This window comes from Colletes latitarsis, chromosome 13 (assembly GCF_051014445.1).
Source record: "Colletes latitarsis isolate SP2378_abdomen chromosome 13, iyColLati1, whole genome shotgun sequence".
Classification (NCBI taxonomy): domain Eukaryota; kingdom Metazoa; phylum Arthropoda; class Insecta; order Hymenoptera; family Colletidae; genus Colletes; species Colletes latitarsis.
This window is the reverse complement of record NC_135146.1, coordinates 14,658,472-14,679,940: the sequence shown is the minus strand read 5'-3', so window position 1 is coordinate 14,679,940 and position 21,469 is coordinate 14,658,472. Positions and strand designations below refer to the sequence as shown.

General features: G+C 39.4%; 1 protein-coding gene across 3 annotated transcripts in view; it reads left to right on the top strand.

The window, feature by feature from the left end:
• Nucleotides 1–20,299, top strand: part of Cad87a (cadherin 87A) — a 69,603-nt gene extending 49,304 nt beyond the window's left edge. For all 3 annotated transcript variants that reach the window (XM_076780580.1, XM_076780579.1, XM_076780581.1), the window contains 25 exons: nt 8,621–8,838; nt 9,995–10,252; nt 10,636–10,770; nt 11,269–11,461; nt 11,549–11,859; nt 11,992–12,150; nt 12,237–12,424; nt 12,639–12,801; nt 12,890–13,334; nt 13,430–13,621; nt 13,858–14,111; nt 14,351–14,483; nt 14,592–14,807; nt 14,882–15,181; nt 15,271–15,515; nt 15,617–15,910; nt 15,990–16,187; nt 16,296–16,518; nt 16,578–17,122; nt 17,196–17,371; nt 17,446–17,581; nt 17,649–17,773; nt 17,841–17,942; nt 18,061–18,274; nt 18,458–20,299. In XM_076780580.1, coding sequence (XP_076636695.1) covers nt 8,621–8,838; nt 9,995–10,252; nt 10,636–10,770; nt 11,269–11,461; nt 11,549–11,859; nt 11,992–12,150; nt 12,237–12,424; nt 12,639–12,801; nt 12,890–13,334; nt 13,430–13,621; nt 13,858–14,111; nt 14,351–14,483; nt 14,592–14,807; nt 14,882–15,181; nt 15,271–15,515; nt 15,617–15,910; nt 15,990–16,187; nt 16,296–16,518; nt 16,578–17,122; nt 17,196–17,371; nt 17,446–17,581; nt 17,649–17,773; nt 17,841–17,942; nt 18,061–18,274; nt 18,458–18,574 — 5,540 coding nt within the window. In that variant the 3' untranslated portion in view covers nt 18,575–20,299. The remainder of the gene's footprint in view (nt 1–8,620; nt 8,839–9,994; nt 10,253–10,635; nt 10,771–11,268; nt 11,462–11,548; nt 11,860–11,991; nt 12,151–12,236; nt 12,425–12,638; nt 12,802–12,889; nt 13,335–13,429; nt 13,622–13,857; nt 14,112–14,350; nt 14,484–14,591; nt 14,808–14,881; nt 15,182–15,270; nt 15,516–15,616; nt 15,911–15,989; nt 16,188–16,295; nt 16,519–16,577; nt 17,123–17,195; nt 17,372–17,445; nt 17,582–17,648; nt 17,774–17,840; nt 17,943–18,060; nt 18,275–18,457) is intronic.
• Nucleotides 20,300–21,469: the final 1,170 nt, after the last annotated feature.

Genomic DNA, 21,469 nt, shown 5'->3' with positions numbered 1-21,469 from the left:
AATGTCGAGGAAAAAAGAAAACCCCAGTGTGCCATTCCAGGGTTAAAGAGGGCCGTTATTTGAGCTTCCGAGTGCCAATCAGGAGCCCGTGCGATTGATCGAGCCACGAATTGCCAGAGGAAGCTGCGTGCGACACCAGGAAATTACTCTTCCGCCTTTTTCTATACAGGGTGGTCCGTATAACGAGATTACACGGATTATAAACTCGAGTAATTGTTTAAAACCAGAAATTTACAGCGTTGGACTGGAACATTAATCGTCGATTCGGATTTCTTGGAACGTTGGAAGCAAGGGAACATCGACGAGTTACTTTTTCTCAGGGGATTCGTAAGTTTCCTAAAAGATGGAGCGAACGAAAATCGAGATTTTCGAGCCATTCTGTACAGCTCGAGGATCGAACGCGTTCGCACAACGGTTACAGTTGCACGTAATCAATCGATATTTGCAAATTGAATATGGAAGTCGAGCTCGTTCGCCGCGCAACGAACTGCAAATACAAAAACGAATGGAAGAAAGTAGATCGATGGTCGTTGAGTAATCCACTCGTACAGTTAACGATGACGATCGATATTCGCGATCCTGTTGTCCATCTATTAAGCGGACCAATATTTGAAGCGACGGATTGATATTACGAAACGCGATTGGAGTGCCTCGAAACGATGCCGATTAACCGTGTCACGACGACGCAACGTGATATTCCGATTATACAACAAAATGGTAAATACATCTCTCACGGTTCGATCTTGGATAACGCCAGATTATCCAAAACTTGAACAAATATCAAAGAATTTCTATCGTTTGAAGATGTTTAGAGTTCATCACTGATTGTTGCACAATTTCCATCCAAGATCCATGGAAACTCGGGAGCTTCAAAAACGCGTTTGCACCGTCTGCTCAGAGGATGCTCGCGTTCTTTGGACACGGCTGGTGGAGAAGTTCGTGTCGTGCATAATACCGAGTGTCGGAGCGTTTGAAAACACGTCTGCGCAGAGGCTAAAGGCTGGAAGTCGTCGTCGAGAGGAAACGAAATAAAAGGAGGCGCAACTTGTAAGAACGGGTCTGAAATATCGGCGACATTAGAGGCTCCTCTAACGCGAATCAAACGAACCTGAAACGCTTCGCGACTGCACGGTTTTCTAAACGCGTCCGCGTCACGTGCACGCGACACGAAGTGCTTTCAAGGCGGTTGGGAAAATTTGACATGACAACGCACAAAGCGAGAACGCGAGGAGGGACGCGACAAAGCGAGGTCTACCGCGGACGTTGAAGTTTTTTTTCAACGAGTTTAGTCGACGCCCGTTTCGCAAAGGCGCTTTTAATAATCGACTGCTCTCGCAAAGAATCCGCCTTCGGTACAACTTTTCTCCCGAGCAATTAATTACGCGAGCAGAAAATAAATTGCAACAGTTTAGGCGGACCCCGTTTGCTACGGACATTTTCATTTAATTAATGTAATGGAACCGGTGACGAGCAACAATTATCGCTTTAATAAACTTCGGAAATTAACATGGCGAATACGGAGCCTTACGTTTTTCTCTAGACGACGATATTTTTAATTAATATTTTACGGGGATCGAATTTGTGTGCTGCTTAAGACGAGTTGCGAATTTTGTCGTGGGGGCCAGGGTAGACAAAAATAAGAGGTAAATTTATAGATATCGCGAGCGTCTGGCACAAACGGTACGTGAAAACGAGTTGGGAAACTCCTACTATGGGACTTTCGAAGCTGTTTCCATGGATAGGACGCCAACAGGCAACCTGTGAAGGGGTGCGAAATGAGGGTAACGAAGCCTGTAACCGAATTTAAAATCGCTCGTCTCGCTACAATCCTTCCGACGTAGCGTGGAATCTCATTTTGCCAAAATGCACCGACATATAGGGGTTTCCAATAAGACCGATACAACTTTCAATTGACACAGCCAACACATTTGTCATTCGTTGGTTCCAGTCACGCGACATTTCTATCTAGCAGTGCTTCGCAAGTCGCGAAGAGATACACACTTGTTCCGTGCGTTGAAATTGTTAAAATTTATTAGAAAAATTCCAGCGATCCAGCGTCAAACGATATTTCTATATTGTTTAGGCTTTTCATACTACATCGATGTCTTCAATTTTCGCGAAAATCTGCCGAAATAGTCTTATCGGGAAAAGGATTTTCGTAACATGGGTCGACTAAATCCTCCATGTTAGACGTCGTAAAGGCTGGAACATCTAACCTTCTACCCATATCCCTAATCTTCTTTTGTACGTCTCTACTCCTCGACTGCTATGAGCTTTCCGCATTTCCTCTTTAGGCCGCTTTTCCTTGGAGAATCGTGTCGATGCAACAGCTTTCAACGAAAACAATTTAACTGCTTAGAGAATTTAAGAAGAGCAATTAGGTCGGATTATTTATATTATTATTGAATCAAAGACAAATTTTAAGAAAAATTTCAAATCGTTCTAAAAAAATTATTTTCAGTTGCAAGGGTCGATTACAATAATTTTTGGTGAATAGACATACCCCCGAATTCCTTCCCAGTTTCGAGAAAAAAATTCAAGAAGGTGTGAAATTTTTCGATAAAATTAAAAAATTTCAAATCGTTCTGAAAAAATTATTTTTAGTTGCTGGGATCAATTAAAATCATTTTTGGTCATTAGACATACCCCCGAATTCCTACGCACTTTCGAGAAAAAAATTCCTCACCGAAAATATAATTTCCAGCTAAAAATGTTTGCCTGAAATTTCATGCGAATCTTTAAAACGTCATAACTTCTGAACGGATTGGACGATTTTAATGTTTAAAAAAGCAAACTACGCGTATTTTGGTGGAGAATATAGACAAATCGCAAAAATATTCGAAAAGTTGGTTCTTGATCCCGTAAAGTGAGAAAAACTCCAGAAAAATGTGAAACATCTCTGAATATCGGAAAAATAGAGGAAGCTGATAAGTTCAGTTTCATTCCCGTCCAGTGACCTTTTATACCTTTCTAACTGTCATTATCATTGTCGCCAGCTCCCAGGTTTCCCTAGCCTATAAAAGTCTCGAAACCCGAAAGGATTTTCCAGCCAGTTTCTCCAAAGCCTTTCGTGCCACGCTTGAAACTTTCCTGTCGTTGTCTTTCTGTCTACTTCTCTCGTCTTCCCTTCCTCATGATCTCTCTTTCATCCCCGTAGGTATTCTCGTTTCTTTCCCTCGATCTTGCGTTTTTTCTTTTATCCATCATTCGCACGACAAACGCAAAGCAGCATTCAAATTCCCTCCGCGAAAATTAAAACTCGTTTCTTCTTCCTTGGATTAACGAAGCTTTTCGACATAGAACCTAAGGAGCATCTTGCTTTCAACGTCGAGAAGAATCGAATCAGACTAAACAACTTAGGCTCATCAGTGAACTTTGGTGCGTGACACGGAACTAAGTTCATTTAGAAAATTGCTCTACCCTTTGAACGAACAAATTTAAATAAAATTAAATCGTACCTCGAGAGGTTAATTGTTGCGTTCACGTTGATCGTAATATTTGTCTCAGTTTTCGGTAAATTGTAACGAATATCCAGAGTCTGTAGCGCTGTGAGAAGATTGCAGACAGCTTCAAGAATGGAAACGTCTCCGTTATATCGACGATAAACCACGAAAAGGTTCAATTCCGTTAGCCGAGCTGTCCGAGAAATGCAGACACTGGCGTGTCGATTTCGTCGGAAAGAAGAAAGGATCCGTTTCTGAAGAGGCAATTAAAGGTCCTCGGTTAGGTCGAAACCGATCGAATCTGGAGTAGCACGGAAGGAACAGTTCGAGCCAAAAGCTTGCGTGAAAAGAGTGAAAGAAAAAGAAAAGGACGCTTCTTTCCTCCCCCTTTTTCTATCGTTCGCTGACCCCCTTTCCATTTCCTGTTCGACCATGCGAGCCATCGGAAGAAAGCTTTTAAATTATTGCCGACTTACGAGACCGGTTCTTTCGCTTTGCATTAATTTCAACGACGCAAAGGAAGATTTCCGCTTTTATTTTTTTTTTTATTTTTTCCCTCCCCTGTCGCTTATCCTGCAGCTTTGACCGAACGGTCCATCGATTTCTTCCAAATAGGACCACGTTCAATTTCGCCTGTCGCTTCATTACCAACGTCCGCCGTGGCAATTTCAGCGCTCCGGAGCGAAATGTAATCAGCCCCGGAGTTTCAGCGCCCATCCTCTCATTTGCATAAGACGAGAATGGGTAAATATGGACGCGGGCCCTATGACCGGCCAGAAAAATATTGTTCCCGAACGCGACGCGTACTTTTTTACCCTCAGATTATCAGAAACTAGTCCACTGAGAACTACGAACTACCCGGAATCCGAAAATTTGTTATTAGAACCGAGCAGAGATGCTCCTCTTTCCTTTGGATCCTTGAAATATTGAGACTCATCTATTCGAGACTGCAACTATAGTTAAATTATGCTACTTGATTTAACTTCGAGATTCGCGAACGAAATGGCTAGCAACGTAAATGCAGCAGGAAAGTCCAGAGGGAACATCCGACGTTAAAAATTGCAAATGTTCCGTGTCCCTGCACGAAGTGGTTACTCTTCTATCTCGTTCAACCGAATGTACCGCAATTTTCTTCCGCCGTGTATACAGACTGTCTCGATAACTCAATTACGCATCAAAGCTGCAGTCTTTAATTTGAAAACTTGAAAAATATTCGATATTATTACGTCTGAGAAGAAGTAATTAAGCGATGTTTTTATTATCACACTTTTACGTGTACCGTGTCTTAATATCCATGTGATCATAATTTCACAAGAGTATTTTTAATATACTAAAAAATGCACGAAACCGGAACGCCTCGTAGCTGCGAGACTGTCTCATTAAGGATTCCGGTCGTTTTTAAAGCACTCGTATCCAAGGGATGCTTCATTTTAATAATAGATAAAATGAAAACACCGCGAGGAGCAAGTTCTTTTCTTGAAATAATAATATACGCCGGTGAGTGAAATGTAATGTCTACGATGGTTTACCTCGTTTCCAGAATAACGCGAAATTCGAGGTACGTCTACTTCAATATTCAACGTGGCTGTCCGATTTAAATCTTTCGCCCAGCGCCATTGTCTTCGCCTTTATTCTCATCGGCGCGCCGTTGAAATAATGATTTCTCCACAGTGTCTCGAATGCATTCGCCCCAAAGTGTAATCTTCCAACCGGAGATCTATGCACTTTGCGACAATATAATAATAATAACATTGAAATTTTCGTGTTTCTCGTTACGAATAATATTCACGCAGGGCGTGTATCGCGTGGCGCGATTTTCTGATCAAAAACGCTTTCAAGTGATTACAAGAGAGCCGTGCATTCGAAAATTATCTCGAACGAGGGACGAAATGGAAAGAAAATGGGCGTCGTGCGAAGATGAGACACAGTCAAAAGACGAACGAACGAAGGATGCGAGAATTTTGAGACTTAATGGGAATCGTGGCGCATGGATTTGCATGGCGGACGGGGTTTTCGGAGCGAGGAATCGTGCCAAAAGGATCGTCGCAAGGGGAGCAAGCTCCGAGTACTCTCAGGGGTACCATTTTACGGAATTAATCGCACCCGGTTACAAAAGAAACTCCGTCGTTCTGCCATTGTGCGTCGCCCGGACTTAGAAATAATTAGTTCCAGCGCCAGGACACTTTCACCCCTCTAACGGACCTTCAAAATGACCCTTGGAGACTTTTCAAACCGACGAATTATCGATTGGGTATCGTAATTAATTTTTCATATTTAAAAATACGTTGCTTTCGGTCATAAACACTCGTTGATGAAATGTAAACAAGACGCATTTATGGCCCCCGTTTGTACGAGCAATAATTAATTGTGCTCGATTTCAGAAAAAGAATAACTTGTCGTGTTGTTTCGTCGGCTGGATTCGTACACGTTGGTCGAAGTTAGTCAGGACAGAGTCAAGGGAGTTCAGAACAAACGTGCACTCGGGGAACGTCGCAAAATTACAGTACGAACGCGGTAGGCAAAGCACACATTGTCGAGGAAGTCGTACGAGCCAGCTACAGATGCGTCATCGTTTGTACAGAGAGACGATGACATTGTTGACGCCCACCATTGAAATTAATACTCTCGTTAACACCATGATTTCTAGGGCAATGTTCGTTGATCCGTGGAGATCTATGGGATTCCACTAGCATCGCGTTCGAGAGCAATTTAATGCATTCTCTACGATTACATTAGCATCGAAAATCAATGGTTAAATTTGATTTACCATCTCGAAAATACAGTAAGACTTGGACGAATTGATCTAATGGCGTGTTCTACACGTTGGTTAACATCAAAATTGACGTTTATCGATTTTGCGTCAAAATTAACTGTCAGTCTCCAACTACGAAGTTTTTCTATTATGGACTTGTAATCTCTCTTTTATTAGTTCGAAAAGTCACGCGAAACCCTTGGAAACTAAAATTACAGTCCCCTTGCCAATTCTGTCTTTTGATTTTGATGCTTGATGTCTAGAAATTTGATCGAATTACATGATGAAATTATAAGAAAAAATGTGTTACGTTCGATTTCTACTGTATTTTTCGATCGATGAAATAATCGTATTCTGGTTCATCGTGGACAAGGTTGCAGTATTCGGAAATTGTCTCAATTTGCGACTAGTGCACGCACACAGTGCCTAACTACTTGTACCGCAGTCTCATGGTTTCCATGGGAACTTTCCTGCGAGTGTAAGTGGTCAAAGTTAACAGTTTCAGTGATCGAAACTTTCCTGGAATAACTATAGCGAACAGCTTTGGGCAACTTGTTCCACGGTATTCGTAGTTCTGTCGTGTTACTCGCGCTTGAAAAGAAATACATCCAGACGCGTAAAAAAATGAATGTTTCTCCATTAGTTATCGTTCGAAATGCTGCTCGTCGAAAGCACGGAAAATATTATTTTTGTTCAGCGATGTTTTTCGATTCTCGAACAAATTCTCGATTATTATTATCACCGCTGACCGGTGCGTTGGCATTCAAAAGTTTGGTGCACTCTTTCTACTTTTACAACGAGGGTGCGAGACCTTTGGGTCAACGATTTGATTGAAACTTTCAAATATTTTTTTCAAAGTTTTTTAACACCTTAGGAAAGCTTTGCAACGAATCGAAATTCGTCGAGAAAAATTTGTTCTATATCTAAAATAAATAAATAAATTAGATATCTAATTTTGAGGGGCCATTTGAAATGATTCCTTTAATTGTATTTATTAATTTTCACGATATTTCAGTTCAAAGAGCAGTTCAGTTCAATCGATTTACATGCATTCGAAATGTGTTATTACCGAACACGAATTTATACAGTGCTTCTACCGGAAGTTACAAAGAACCATTTCTGTAATATCTCGCGTTTCATACTTAATTAGCTAGTTCGTTGATCATTAATTAAAATAGCTATCCGAGTAATTGGACATGCCCCAGTTATCAGATACTTTACGGAGTTTTTGTTTTAATGCTTTTAGAAACACATCTTAATTAACAAAATAAATGAATAATATTTTTTACTTTTGCAAAGGGTTAAATTCTGTAATTTTCGTAAAGTTTCATAAAGGCTATTTCTGATGTTTTCCTGGCGACGAATAAACTTCTGGGAGCGTTAAAGCAAAAGTTCACGAAAATTGTTAATGTTTGGAGAAGAGAAATCCGTTGCTTTATAGACGTTATGTACCTTTGGCGAAAAATTCTTTTGCAAGAAACGAAGCAAACGAAGAAGTACACGATGGCTCTTTCCGAGGTGTCTGCCAGCAAAAGAAATCGGATTTTTGGCGACACGTTCGCACCATCTTCGCCATCGGACAAAGTGCTCCAACGAGACTCGAGCGCGAAAAGAAGCGAATGAAAAAGAGACGAGCAGGGAAATAAGAATGAAATGAATTCCCGCGGTAATGTATACGACGTAACGACCCTTTTGTATCGACGCTGTCGGTCGTGAAATTATTTTAGACTTGTTAATGCAATTTCCTTAAAAGCCGCCGCGATACATCAGCACATAAACGCGCGCATACTCGTGTCATCCGTAGCTGTCGGGCTTAGGAGAAGTACACAACGTCTTCTGTTTTATGAAAACGCCTGGAACAAAAGTTCATTTCGTTGGGAAATGTAAGTAGCTGTAAAATTGTTGACAAAGTGTTCGAAGAAGTCGTTCTAGTGGAAATCTCGTATTTGTCTAAATAAAATTCAACAGTAGACACGTTGAATTCGTGTCACTGGAAGGGAAGTTAATTCTTTATATCTCGAAAATTGTTTCCATCTTGCAGTAATCAGCAAGGATACTGTAAATCTCGGCCGTCGTTTTCAATTCTTTTGACATCGACAGAATTTCGATATGCTTTTACCCGTTCGCCTACCTCCTGTATTATCAAAGGCGGTAAAATGATTTTCCGGCTTTCTTGGGCGCGTTTATCTCTCAATCGATGACCCGTCAGAAAGATTCCCAGCACGTTTAGCGCGACACCATTGAAGCAAATGACGTAATTTCCCGTCGAAATTCCCTTTGATTCTACTATTCGTACATCTTACGTGAGTTTTAACCAAGTCACCTTTTGAACATTCCAATTTTGTGTACTGAAATGGCTGGAATTTAATCTTTCTACGATCGATGTCCAAAGATTTCGACTCGAGAGTTTTTTCTGTTGTTTCAGGTGCCAACAATGTGAACGAGCCACCAATTCTGGAGGCTGGGGGATATCCTGCGGGTCTGCCACTATTAGAATCAACCAAAGTCGGTACGGAAGTGTTCGTCCTTAAGGGCCACGATCCCGAAGGATCGCCTGTAAAATATGGTATACAACTCACGGACCATTTCATCGTAAATCCACGCACCGGGGTCATCACGTTGGCAAAACCACTCAATCGCGAGGTAAACACGTTTTCCTATTGTTACTCCCTCGATTTGATCGTCAAGAAATCGTTATTAAAATAAATATAACAAGAATTCTAATAATAATATCAATGCTAAGAAATAATTAAGGGATGAGAACGGAATCCCAAGCAGCATCGTTTACGGAATAAGTAAAGTTTTGTCTGTAAATGATGGTGTTCTAAAAATTTCGTCCACTGTACGGTCACGTGAAATTCTTGCACAGAGGGAGGTGTTAAATGGCAGGTTGGCCACGTAATTAAGTTGGGGCACGCTACTCTATCAAAGCGAGAAATTTGAAGCGCGAAAAGCGACGCCGTCAAAGGGGCGCCAGATAATCGGAATAATGCAAGGGCGGTTATTACGCACATTGCTAAACTAACGCGACCACGCGCAATGTGGAACGAATGTCCATAGAAACAAATTTCGTTGGATTAATTCAATACCGATCGGTCCGGACGGATTACGTTCTGTAAACGTCTCCTCAAGCTGAAATTAATTTACCATGGTTACGATTTCTCGCAGTCTCTCACGAATCCATTTAACAGTGTTGCGACAAACTTGAATGAAACGTAATCCGATTAACTCTCGATCGTTATCGTTAAGTCGCAGACGATCCAAAACTGTTTTGGTTTTATTCGAATATATGAGAAATAAAATGTTGATACTGTGATAGAAGCAATAAAAATGAAGAATATCTATGATAGATAACGTCATTGCCCATTTTTTCGAAACGTCAAAAGAAATGCAGACAAGAGGCGGTGTTCGTTTGATGGTCAACTGTCCACCAAACTCGCAATAAAAGTGTATCGAGGGTCGGCCACCCTTTGTCCAGCAGATTGCAGTGCGAATCGTCAAGTATTGTTTACACTGGCCGGTGATAGAGCCAGGCAGGCGTAAAATAATTTTATCGCTGAACTATCCAATATTGCAGCCCGATGATAAGTAATAAAGAACAATTTTGTTGCTGGTGAATGGAGAGACAGTGTTCAGCGACAGCCTGGAATGTAATAAAAGAACGACAACTATAGAGTTTTCCAATAAAAGCGATAGAACTTTCAATTGTCGATCACAGCCACCATATTTGTGTAGTAATTTCTATACCTTTCAGAATGGACAAATGGTGTCTGACCGTGTGATTGTTTGTCTGCTTTAGGAGAATGACACGATACGTTTTCGTGTTACGTTAGAAGATGAAGTACCCTTGGGCCAACAACCGAACATCGTCGGTGTCGATGCATTCGTAATCGTCCTCGACGAGAACGACAATCCTCCGCACTTTCTGGGTGTACCATACGAAGCTGTGGCCGAGGAGGACCTTCCAGTTGGCTCGACGATCCTTCCTGGTATCAGAGTAATGGACCCTGACCTATTGGGCGACATCATAGATCTATCCTGCGTTCCCCAGCCACAGGTGACCCATTAATTCGAGATATGTCCAAAAAGTATTCGACATTGTGCTCGATAGCGATGATATTTCCCTTAAAATCAGTTTTCGAAATGACCAACAGCTGCCTTGGACCAAAATAATAAAATATAACTATGATGGTACACTTTTCTAAAGAGGTCTGTGCATAAAATAAAAAGGTCTTGCACTCGATGTCCGAAGAAGCTAAATTGAATATCGACAACTGTTTCGATGTATCCATGTTCTTAAAATGCAATTCAGTCTCAATTCAGTTGTCAATTATCGAATGAAGGCATGGAATTGATTGTTCTGGGTCAGAGTGCGCCCCAGAGAAAAGGTTAATGACCCAAGAGCATCATTGTAGAGTGAATATTGTGATTCTGTTGCAGTTCCTCGACGCCTGCGAAAAGTTCGGGATATTTAACGTGGAGAAAAGCCAGAACGCGTATGTGGGTGCTCTGGTACTGCGACAGCCACTCGACTACAAGGAAAGACCCTTTTACCAATTACTGCTCAGGGCGAGCGTGAGTAGAGCTTGAAAATTGATTTTAATTATGCTGTTAACACTCGTACAGCGAATGTAGGATCGCTTTTACCCAGCTGTAGCTGTTATCGTGTTCTTTATTCAATAACAAATGAAAGTTTGTTCGATTTTTTAACATGGTATGTGGCTAGTTGGCGACTTGGACTCTAGCGTAAGTAGAAATAACGCATAATGGTCAGACGCGCCAATCTAATTTAATTATCTCAAAGACGAAAGCTCGAATTAAAAAATGTTGTTCATTCTTTTCGACTTATTTTAACGAGTACACGATTGAGAATATAAATAAAATTTGGTACACTGTTTCTTCTTGAGATTTACGTATACAATACATCTGCTTAAGTAGAAATAGTGCGTAATGGCCAGACGCGTTAAGAAAATCTTATTCTATACATATAAAATGACATGAAATAATGTCGTTCTCTAGATAACCAGAAGTTGGATTAGAAATGAGTTTTACATGCATGAAATTTGCTCGCAGGACGGACTAAACAACGAAACCACGGGGGTAGAAATCAAGGTGGCGGATATTCAAAACAGCCCTCCGGAGTTTCTGGATTCGCTAACGGGTGTGGTACAAGAAGACGATCCTATTGGAACCCTGGTTATGACTATCAAAGCCAGAGACGGCGACAGGGGGATGCCAAGGAAAATGATCTACGAATTGGTCACCAGTGAGTCGACACTGTATTTTCACTGGTTAATAAAAAAGGTACCGACGTCTTAGGTGCTTATTAAAATAATGTACAATTCTTGCCTAGACCCATTCGATTATTTTCTACTGGATGACGAAACGGGCGAACTTAGGACAGCAAAGCCATTGAATAGAGAAGCGTTAAAGGATTCGACCGGAGTGCTTACACTGACTGTAAAAGCACGAGAATTGATCGATGGGATGCCAGGTAGCGACGATTTGACAGTATCCACTGCAGAAGCAACAGTGACGATAAAGGATGTCAACGACGAACCTCCCACTTTCAATCGTCGCGAATATAAAATTGAAATTCCTGAGAACGTGCCAAACGGAACGCCTCTGCCATATTTGGACATGACTGTCAAAGATCCTGACGTTGTGAGTTTCTCACAATCCCTTTTCTAACATTTTCTTAACTTGTAACTTTCAGTCATTTCAATTGAAAGTTGTATCGTTCTTATTAGAAAACTCGTTACATTCCATGGTTGGTATAATATTGCATCGTTACAGGGTTTAAACTCCGTATTTTCCTTGCGTTTGGAAGACATTACGGATGGCGCATTTATTATCGAACCGACTATGGCAACTGGCAGCACTTCCGTGAACATTCGTGTTGCAAATGGTTCGCTCGATTATGAAAATCCTAACCAGCGGAAATTCATCATCCTGGTAAACTTAGGGATCTTATGTTCGCGTAACTCTGTATTCTTATCTTAGTTGCTATAACTCAAAAGTTATATTCTGTTGATTTTCAGGTAGTGGCGGAGGAGGTTCACACAAATCCCAAGCTTACCTCTACTGCGACCGTAACTGTCGCCATTACGGATGCAAATGATAATCCACCTTCTTTCAGTAGACCCGCTTATACAGCCGAGGTGCTGGAAACTGCCCCACCAGGCACGCCAATTATATCGATCACTGCCAAAGATCGTGATAGTGGACGGTGAGAATAGTTCCTATTTAGTCTCGAGTCTTTTCATGCTAATTCGAACACTTTTTTTGTCTAATTTCTTTAAACGTATCATCCTTGGGGATTTTCAGAATTTTAAAATTGTTCGTTTTATAACTGTTTGAATATCGGTAAAAATTGAAACATATGACATCTTTATTTGAATTCGATTAGATGATGAAATTATTAGAAGCAAATTGTACTCTAGATTCGGTACAGCTGGAATAGCTTATCAGTTACTCGGACAAGGCGCTCAGCACTTTTCTGTGGATAAGAAAACTGGAACAATTACAGTGGCACCTTGCCCAACTCCTGGTATATCACCTTGCTTAGATTATGAGGAACAGACAGAATATTTTCTCACTTATAAGGTGAGTAGCTTTTCTATTTATATGTATTATAGTACATTATTTAGTACACTTGCACTCTACTCTAAGCACTTATTTTCTTTTTCGTCAGGCGACTGACAATGACGGACAGGGACAAACAACAAGCGTTTCATTGCGTATTAGCTTATCAGATGCTAATGACAGTCCTCCACGATTTTTACAAGATAAATATCGCGCCGTTATAGACGAAGGCGCTAAGAAATTTGAACCTGAGTTAAAAGTACAGGCCAGGGACAAAGATAAAACGTCGAAAATTACGTACGCAATAGTAGACGGTAATGAAATAGGATTTTTCGCTATAGATCAAGATTCTGGTGAAATCATAGTAACGAATAAAGGCCCGGTCGATTTAACAAACTCTACTCGCGACTGGATAGCGCTAGTTATACAAGCAAACGATGGAATATTTGTCGACTCTGCTATTGTGAATATTACAATTCGCGATGTTAATAATAATGTACCGATTTTTCCCAACGATTTATACACTGCTAGCATACCAGAAATATCGCCGATCGGTACGTAATTTGTTCAACTCCTTGTAATTATGATCCATAAGTAACGTTTTTTCTATCTGCTGTTATATCTGACAATCATTGTGTTCTATATTTAGGAACGGTTGTGGAGGAAATCACAGCGACCGATGCTGACACTGGAATTAATGCAGAACTTATTTATAGAATACAGAAAGGGGCTTTCGATGACTTCACCATTAATGAAACGACAGGAATAATAACAGTATTCAGGAAATTAGACTATGATAATAAAAACACCTATCACGTGGAAGTGATAGCGCTTGACAAAGGTGTGTAGATACATTGCTTAGTTTTATTTTAATGCAGTAGGAAGTATGTTAATTCGTTCACAGGTGTGTGTATCATATCGTTCACCAGGTTTTTTTTTCATTTTCATAGCATCCGTGACATCGTTCCTTGTTCAATTCATTTTCTGCATTTCGAAGTACTTCCCCCAAGTATTTAATTTTTTAACTTGTTATTCGACTGGTCTTACAACTGATAATTATAATTCCATTATTTCTAGGAACTCCTAGTTTAACTGGAACGACGACTTTAATGATAAGCGTCGAAAACAGTAACGACAAGGCTCCTTACTTTACACCGGAGACTCAGCGAGCCGAAGTCACGGAGGACACGCCAATCGGTACCGTCTTTACATCTCTAAAAGCTACGGATCCGGATAGTACTAACTTGGGAGCATTAAATTTTGCCATTTCCGAGCCAATCACGGCAATCGATAGAAACGGTCAAAGGGTTAACGACAGCAAATCCTTCAAGGTATAATCAAATACGTTATTTTCCTCATTTTCGTCATTGAACACTGGGTTGCCCACAAGTCCTTTTCGTTCTCTTACTATTGGCTCATCCAGAAAGTTTTCGTAGTTTACAACAGGTGGTCCGACGTTATCGTGCAAAAGGATAGAGCTTCTCCTATTGACCAGAGCTGGTGTGCTGCACGAAACGGACTTGTGTGACAATCAGATATTTGTATACTTAAAAATGAATTACATTTGCAGGACTTCTTTGCTGTCGATCGTGCAACTGGTCAAGTTTCTGTAGTTAGGCCATTAAATCGTGACAGTGCAGCAACTGTCAGCATCACCGTCGTTGTCAGCGATACAACGGCACCCACACTTCAGCAAGGAAGAGGTAAGATAAATATTATTAATATAAAAATACACGGGATCTTCTACTAATCAGGGGAGCTTAGTAACTGGGCTAAATTAAAATTGTTGTGTTTATTGAATGTATATGTAGGGACTCTAGTAGTTACGATTATTGATGTGAATCACATGGCACCGGAATTTTTGAAGCCATGGACAAGAGAAAATCCACGATATTTAATAGAAATGCAGGAGGAACAACCCACAGGTGCGGTTGTGGGGGCGTTCACAGCAGTGGACACAGATAGCAACATAGCGGGATACGCGATTGAACCTCCAAGTCCTTATTTCAACATAGACAATGTTACGGGTAATTCGCGTTTCTTAGTTTCTGTTTAAGAAAGTGAAACGAAATATATTTAGTAAAATTTATATACCGTATAGGTATTGTGCGAACTAGTCAAGATATCGATTACGAAGAAACAAAACAATTGGAGTTTACGGTAGTCGCTTATGATTCTGGTGTCCCTCAATTATCCGCCGCTGCAAAAGTAACAGTTACTGTAATAAACGTTAACGATCAGGATCCTAAATTCGAGAAAGAATTGTACAATACTTTTGTGAAAGAAAATTCGCCTCCAGGGACGCATGTTACCGTAGTAAAAGCTGTTGACGGAGACGAGGGCCTGTTTGGGGAAATTAGTTACAGTCTTATCGGTGATCATGCCGCTGACTTTAATATTGGTAAATTTCGAAACTTTCTCACAAAATTAAATAAATTTACTTTCTATGACTTTTCTTGTCTAAACGGTTTATTTATATTAAAAAAACAGGTCACGAAACTGGTGAAATTACTGTTGGCGGAGCGACCGTCCTTGACAGAGAAGTGACACCAGAGATTACTATAACAGTAATGGCTAGCGACGGGGCCCATATAAATTCTCGTCGAAGTACGACCGTTCCAGTACTTGTAAAACTTATCGACGTTAATGACAATCGACCAATATTTACACAACACAGTTACAGAGCCTCGGTTGCTGAAAATTTACCCGTAAATCCACCTGCACCAATTTTGCAGGTACCTTAATTGAATCTTATCGAAGTGGCTAAAACTTAGAAACAAGTTTTACAAGAAATTGTATATGAAAAGCAACTGATATACAATATTTTCGTTACAAGGTAAGAGCTGTAGACCATGATGAAGGAACTAATGGAGAAGTTTGGTACCAGATAATTTATGGAAATGAAAATGAATCGTTTTCTTTGAACCGCGAAACGGGAATTTTGTATCCTGGTGCAGCGCTTCTTGGCAGAGCTGGCTCTTATAGGATCAAAGTGGAAGCAAGAGACGGTGCTGGTGCAGGACCACACTCGGATAGGTGCTATGTCGACATTCGAGTAACGCCAGTAAATCAACACAAACCTCAGTTTGTTATACCCGAATTAACAAACGCTACCGTCGAAGTTCCCGAAGTACGTGATAAATCAATTAACCGATACGTCATTTTACTCATTTAATTAGATGGAAGAAAATAGCATAAAACTTTTTCAGAACGCAGGTGTCCCAAATTATCTGATATTAACGGTAAAAGCAATCGATAGAGATTCCGGTGAAAACGGACGCGTCAGTTATTATTTAAAAGTTGGGAATCGAAACATTCAAGAGACCGAAGAATTTTCAATAAATAAGGAAACGGGCGAATTAAAATCAAAAATTATTTTGGATCGTGAAGTAAAAAGTAAATTTGAGGTAAATTATATTTATGTATTTACATGTATTTGATTTAGAAAATTTTCATCGAACTTGGAGGGTCTACTGCATAATTAAAAACATTTCTTCCTCGTTAATGTATTCCAGCTCGTATTGGTAGCTACCGATCATGGCACCCCTACGGCCTACGAAACTTTACGACTCCTTACTGTACAATTAGTAGATACTAACGACAATTTACCACAATTTTACGATGAATACCATTTCCACTTGTCAGAAAATCGTCCGAAAGATTATTCTGTGGGAAAAGTGACTGCAGAGGATAAAGATGAAGGGAGACACGCAAAAGTTTACTACTATATAGAAGCTGGTAATTAGTACTATGCTCGTAGAATACTATCAAACAATGTCACAGAATCTATTTTTCAGGAAACGAAGACTATGCTTTTTACATGGATAAATCCGATGGCAGTATTTATGCAAATAAATCGTTCGACCGAGAAATACGCGATAAATACGTTCTATCGATTCTAGCTTCCAATGATCCTGATATTTACATAAATCCTATAGATGCGCGTCGTCCATTGACGCAAAACACAGGTCACGGACACGTGAATGTAACCATAACTATTCTAGATGACAATGACAATCCACCCATTTTTGAACGTAACGACTATTATGCTGGCGTAAATTCAATGGCAAATGTGAACGATTTTGTAACAAAAGTGACAGCATCGGATTTAGACGTAGGTGAGAATGGTACTCTTCATTATTACGTTGTCAGTGCAAATCTCTACAAATATGGGTCGGAGAAACCTAGCGGCTCCATAGTTCCGAGTCCTTTTAACGTGACTCAAGATGGTAAACTTGTCACGAGTGGATATATGGCCGAATACAATCAAGACAGATTTATCGTCGAAGTCATAGCAAAAGAAACTGCCATTCCAGAGAAATATGCCATAACTAGGGTACACGTAAGTAGTCTCTTTCCCTCTTATCGTCGTACGCGTTTCATTTCGAAACGAATTATTTCTCATTTTCGTAAAGGTTTGGGTATTCGAACCTTCGCAATTAATCAGAGTCATCCTGTCGCGACCACCGGAGGAAGTGAATCGTGAACGAGATGAAATTGTGTCAGAATTGTCGAATGCAACGCAAAACAGAGTCGTTGTCGATGATATCCGGTATCACGTAGATGCATCGGGTCATATTCGTAGAGAATGGTAAAGGGGCATTTGTTATTTATTCTCCAGAGATTGCTTACTTAACATTGCATAACATTTAAATATATTCTTAGGTGCGATATGTACTTACACGTCGTAGAACCAAAGGCTCAGACTATCGCTCCTGTACCGCAAGTACTTAAAGTTATCGATGCAAAATATGATTTCTTGAAAGATTATTACGCAGGTTTTGCTATTGAGAATGTTGTGGTAAGTAATTTCTATGTTAACAAAAAATATAACACAAAATTTATCGAGAACGTTAAAACATTTTCAGCCTGCTTACGCTGGAGTACAGGAGGAACCTTTTGATCCTGCACTAGCAGCTTTAATAGCATTATTGGTAGTTTTATTGGTTGGCGCAGTCACAGTAACAGTAGTTTGTTGTTGTTTGCGTCATTGGTAAATATTAAAACCATACGTGTTTCCTTCTTTTAACATGTTCGCTACATGAACTTACGCATTTTAGGGTGATCACTGTGCCAAACGATATACGAAAGAAAGACGGCCTAATAAAGAAACAAATCATCGACGAGCTAAATACCACAGAGAATCCTTTATGGATCGAACAGTGAGTTGAAACATACATTTTTAGATACAGTGGTGGCCATTTATTTATCTACAAATAACGTTTTTAATCACATACAGACGAAACTTCATAACAAAAGGTTCAAATTTTACAATTCTAGAAAACTCAAACTATACGAAGAACAAGAGTTAACGATGCAAGTGTTCAGCGAACCAGAAGGTGGCCTAGGTACGGAAAGACGAGGAAGTGGTGTCAGCGTTGGTATGGGCGATACGTCTCAAGATAATACTTATGCTACCATACAGCGTCCACTGCCTACAAACAGGCACCGTCCAACTACGCCAGATTACACAACGCTACCAGGAAATCATAATGTACGCGATTTTATTAATCTTTTTGGACATAGAATTTTTAAGTACTCTGGAACATCGCAAACGCCGGCCCAGAGTATGGTTACTGTTTCCTAGACATTGCCTGATCTGGTTCCAAGAAGAATTCCTGTCTCAAGTCGACCCGATATTTTAAAGTTGCTTTTGTATTATATCTTTTTTTTACAGCTTTACGAATCAGCCATGGGTTTCCAAGGATCAACCTTTCAGCCATCCTCGAACGTAATGCCACAACTTACACTTGATCACGATGGGCAACCCCAATTTGTTTCAGGGCTAGTATAAATTAAGTTTCGCGCCAACTTCTTTGTCAATCAATGTATAACTTCGTCGCCGTACGTTGTACCTCTTTATTCATAGCTCTAATTGTTGCACGCGCCTTCGAGGGAAAAAAACACCCACATGCACACACCTTTTCGACAATAATCCGATGATATCGTTAGGTTTTTCTGCGAATAGACGCGTGTATAAGAGGAGCGTGAAATATACCGAATTATGCAGAAAATTCTACCCTAACTGTGTACCTTTTACTACTTCCATTCGAACTCTTCTGCAACAGCGAAGAATATAAAATGAGGAGTAACGACGAATGACAGTCAATATTACTGGAATAAATATTTCCCTGTAGTTGGTGTGTGCATGTATATATGTGTGTGCGTTGCCAACCTGTGGTCCCAACTAATCATTAGATTCATTGTTAGAAAAATCAAAAATGCTAGATAATAGACATTGTGAAATAGCTTAACAACCGAAGCTTGGCACGACAGATATGTATGTATATAAGTGAATGTGTAGATTCCGTCCAACGCAATTTTTATTATTACTTCCTTACTAGGTTAGTATGTATTTATGTAACTTACGTGCGTTTCCCAACTAAGGAAAAAGAACGTACTTATTATGTCATTAATTTCTATATGAAATATGAATGGATGTCATGTTATGGCATTAATACAACAAAATGTTGTAAGTAAGGAACGAGCTCATATTCATAAAAATATTTCTAAGAAGAAAGAAAATATTCAATCAAAATATCAACATGCATCATAGGTTCACGTACAACTGTTCTTTACAACAGTGGTTCTTAACCGTTTTTTTTCCATGGACCTTTCATATGCCATGTTTCCAGTAATAATATTCTTAAATATTAGTTAAATCACTGTCTTAAATTATAACGCAGAAAACGAAGATAAGCTTAAACGACACGTCAAAATGCTCCGAGACTGAGATTTCAATTCCATGTTAACAATGTACTTCTATCAACAACTTAGAAAGATTTATTTTAGTCTAATAACTATCATAATGTCAAGGCATTGAAACGATTAAAGTGATATTGTTAGGTATAATGTATGCAACGAAAATAAATATTTAAACTTTCTATAGGGGTCCACGGACCACAGATTAAGAATCACTGTTTTACAATATAGTATATTATATTTATTTAAGTTAGGGTTAAATGACTGATGTTTATCCAATTAATCTGTGATTTGATTATGCCCTGGTATGTACGCGATGATCAACTTGCATTTGAGATTTCATGTGACTCATTGGGCGGTGGACGGATATAGTCATACAATGTAAGCTAGTTAAATGGAGCTGTTCGCATCAAATTTCAATGTTATGTGAGAAAATGATCATTCTACATTATTTGCAAGGCCATATCACTTCTTATCACTTAAACCGTCCTCGGCAAAACGCGTGTACATTGGGATCTGCAAAATTTACTGCGAATGGCTCTCATCATACAGTATATCTTGTACTCGAAAAACAATAACTTAACAATGATCATGTTATGTCTATAAGCATTTAATGTAAAACTAATATCAGTATCACAATATTATTAGATGGTTATGAATATTACAGCTCGTAAAAATATCTGTTTATCAGTTATGAATTTATTGTAACATATTTTATGTAAACCATTGATAAAAGAAAAATATCATATGTCGACATTCATCACATTTTGTGTCAGGTGGAAATAAATATTCAAATCTGTGTACATTTATTTTTGTTTAATACTTGTATGCCTATATATTTAATAATAACGTCAAAATACAATCCCAATTATGCAAAATTTTTGTTAAATATGTAAACCATTCCTTATATTTATATTAATAAAAAATCATAGTACTTATTTTCCATCCTTTTTATTTGCATTCTCCTCTACCTTTCCCATTAATTCCTTAATTTTTTTAATTCTAAAGTATTGTAATCACTTAAAATCATTATTCGTATCTAATTAAGTTCTTCTACCATTTCTCTATACATTATTTCATGTAATTAATTAATTATAAACGATTACTGGAAGCGATACTTATTTATTTGAATATTGTGCCAAAAGTGACAAAGTATAGTATCGCCATCTATCGGAATGTTAGAGGAAGTATCAGGATTTCAATCCCCTCACCCCCCAAGGTTTGGTGCACACGAACGGTATCGCCATCTAAGAACAGGAATTCATACTATCCGAAGTACTGGTAGGTCCCCTCACCCCCCAAGGTTTGGTGCACACAAACGGTATCGCCATCTAAGAACAGGTTACGAACTAAAAAAGTTACAGCTACCCCCACTCCTGCTACTCCTGATACGCACTATGTACCTTAATTATTCGTTAATAACTCCTTTTCTGGGAATAAAATATGAACTTTTAGAATCGAAGAATGTAGTATGGACCCTTGGCAACATTCAAGGATACTTTTTCTACCCATGGCATGCGTTATTAAATAGTTATTAATCAATACCGGGAAGTCGGCATACGTCTTCGAACTTTTTGACGCGACACCTTAGGGATCTATCGCTAATAACTAATTAATTAGAGCGAGGAGCGGAGCAAAATTGGTCTTTGAATATTGCTAGAGATATCCACTATGTTCTCTAATAGCCAAAATATGCATGTCATTGTTGAAAAGTTGATAATTCATGGATTGAAGCAGGCGGTGATACAGCCGTAAGTGTTCCGACTTCCGATATTTGTTAATAACTATTTAATAACGCATGCCATGGGTAGAAAAAGTATCCTTAAATGTTGTCAAGGGTCTCAGCTATATTCTTAAACTCTAAAAGTTCATATTTTATTCCCAGAAAAGAAGTTATTAACGAATAATCAAGGGTACGTAGTGCGTATCAGGAGTAGGAGGAGTGGGGGTAGCTGTACTTTGTTTAGTACAAAACCTGTTCTTAGAT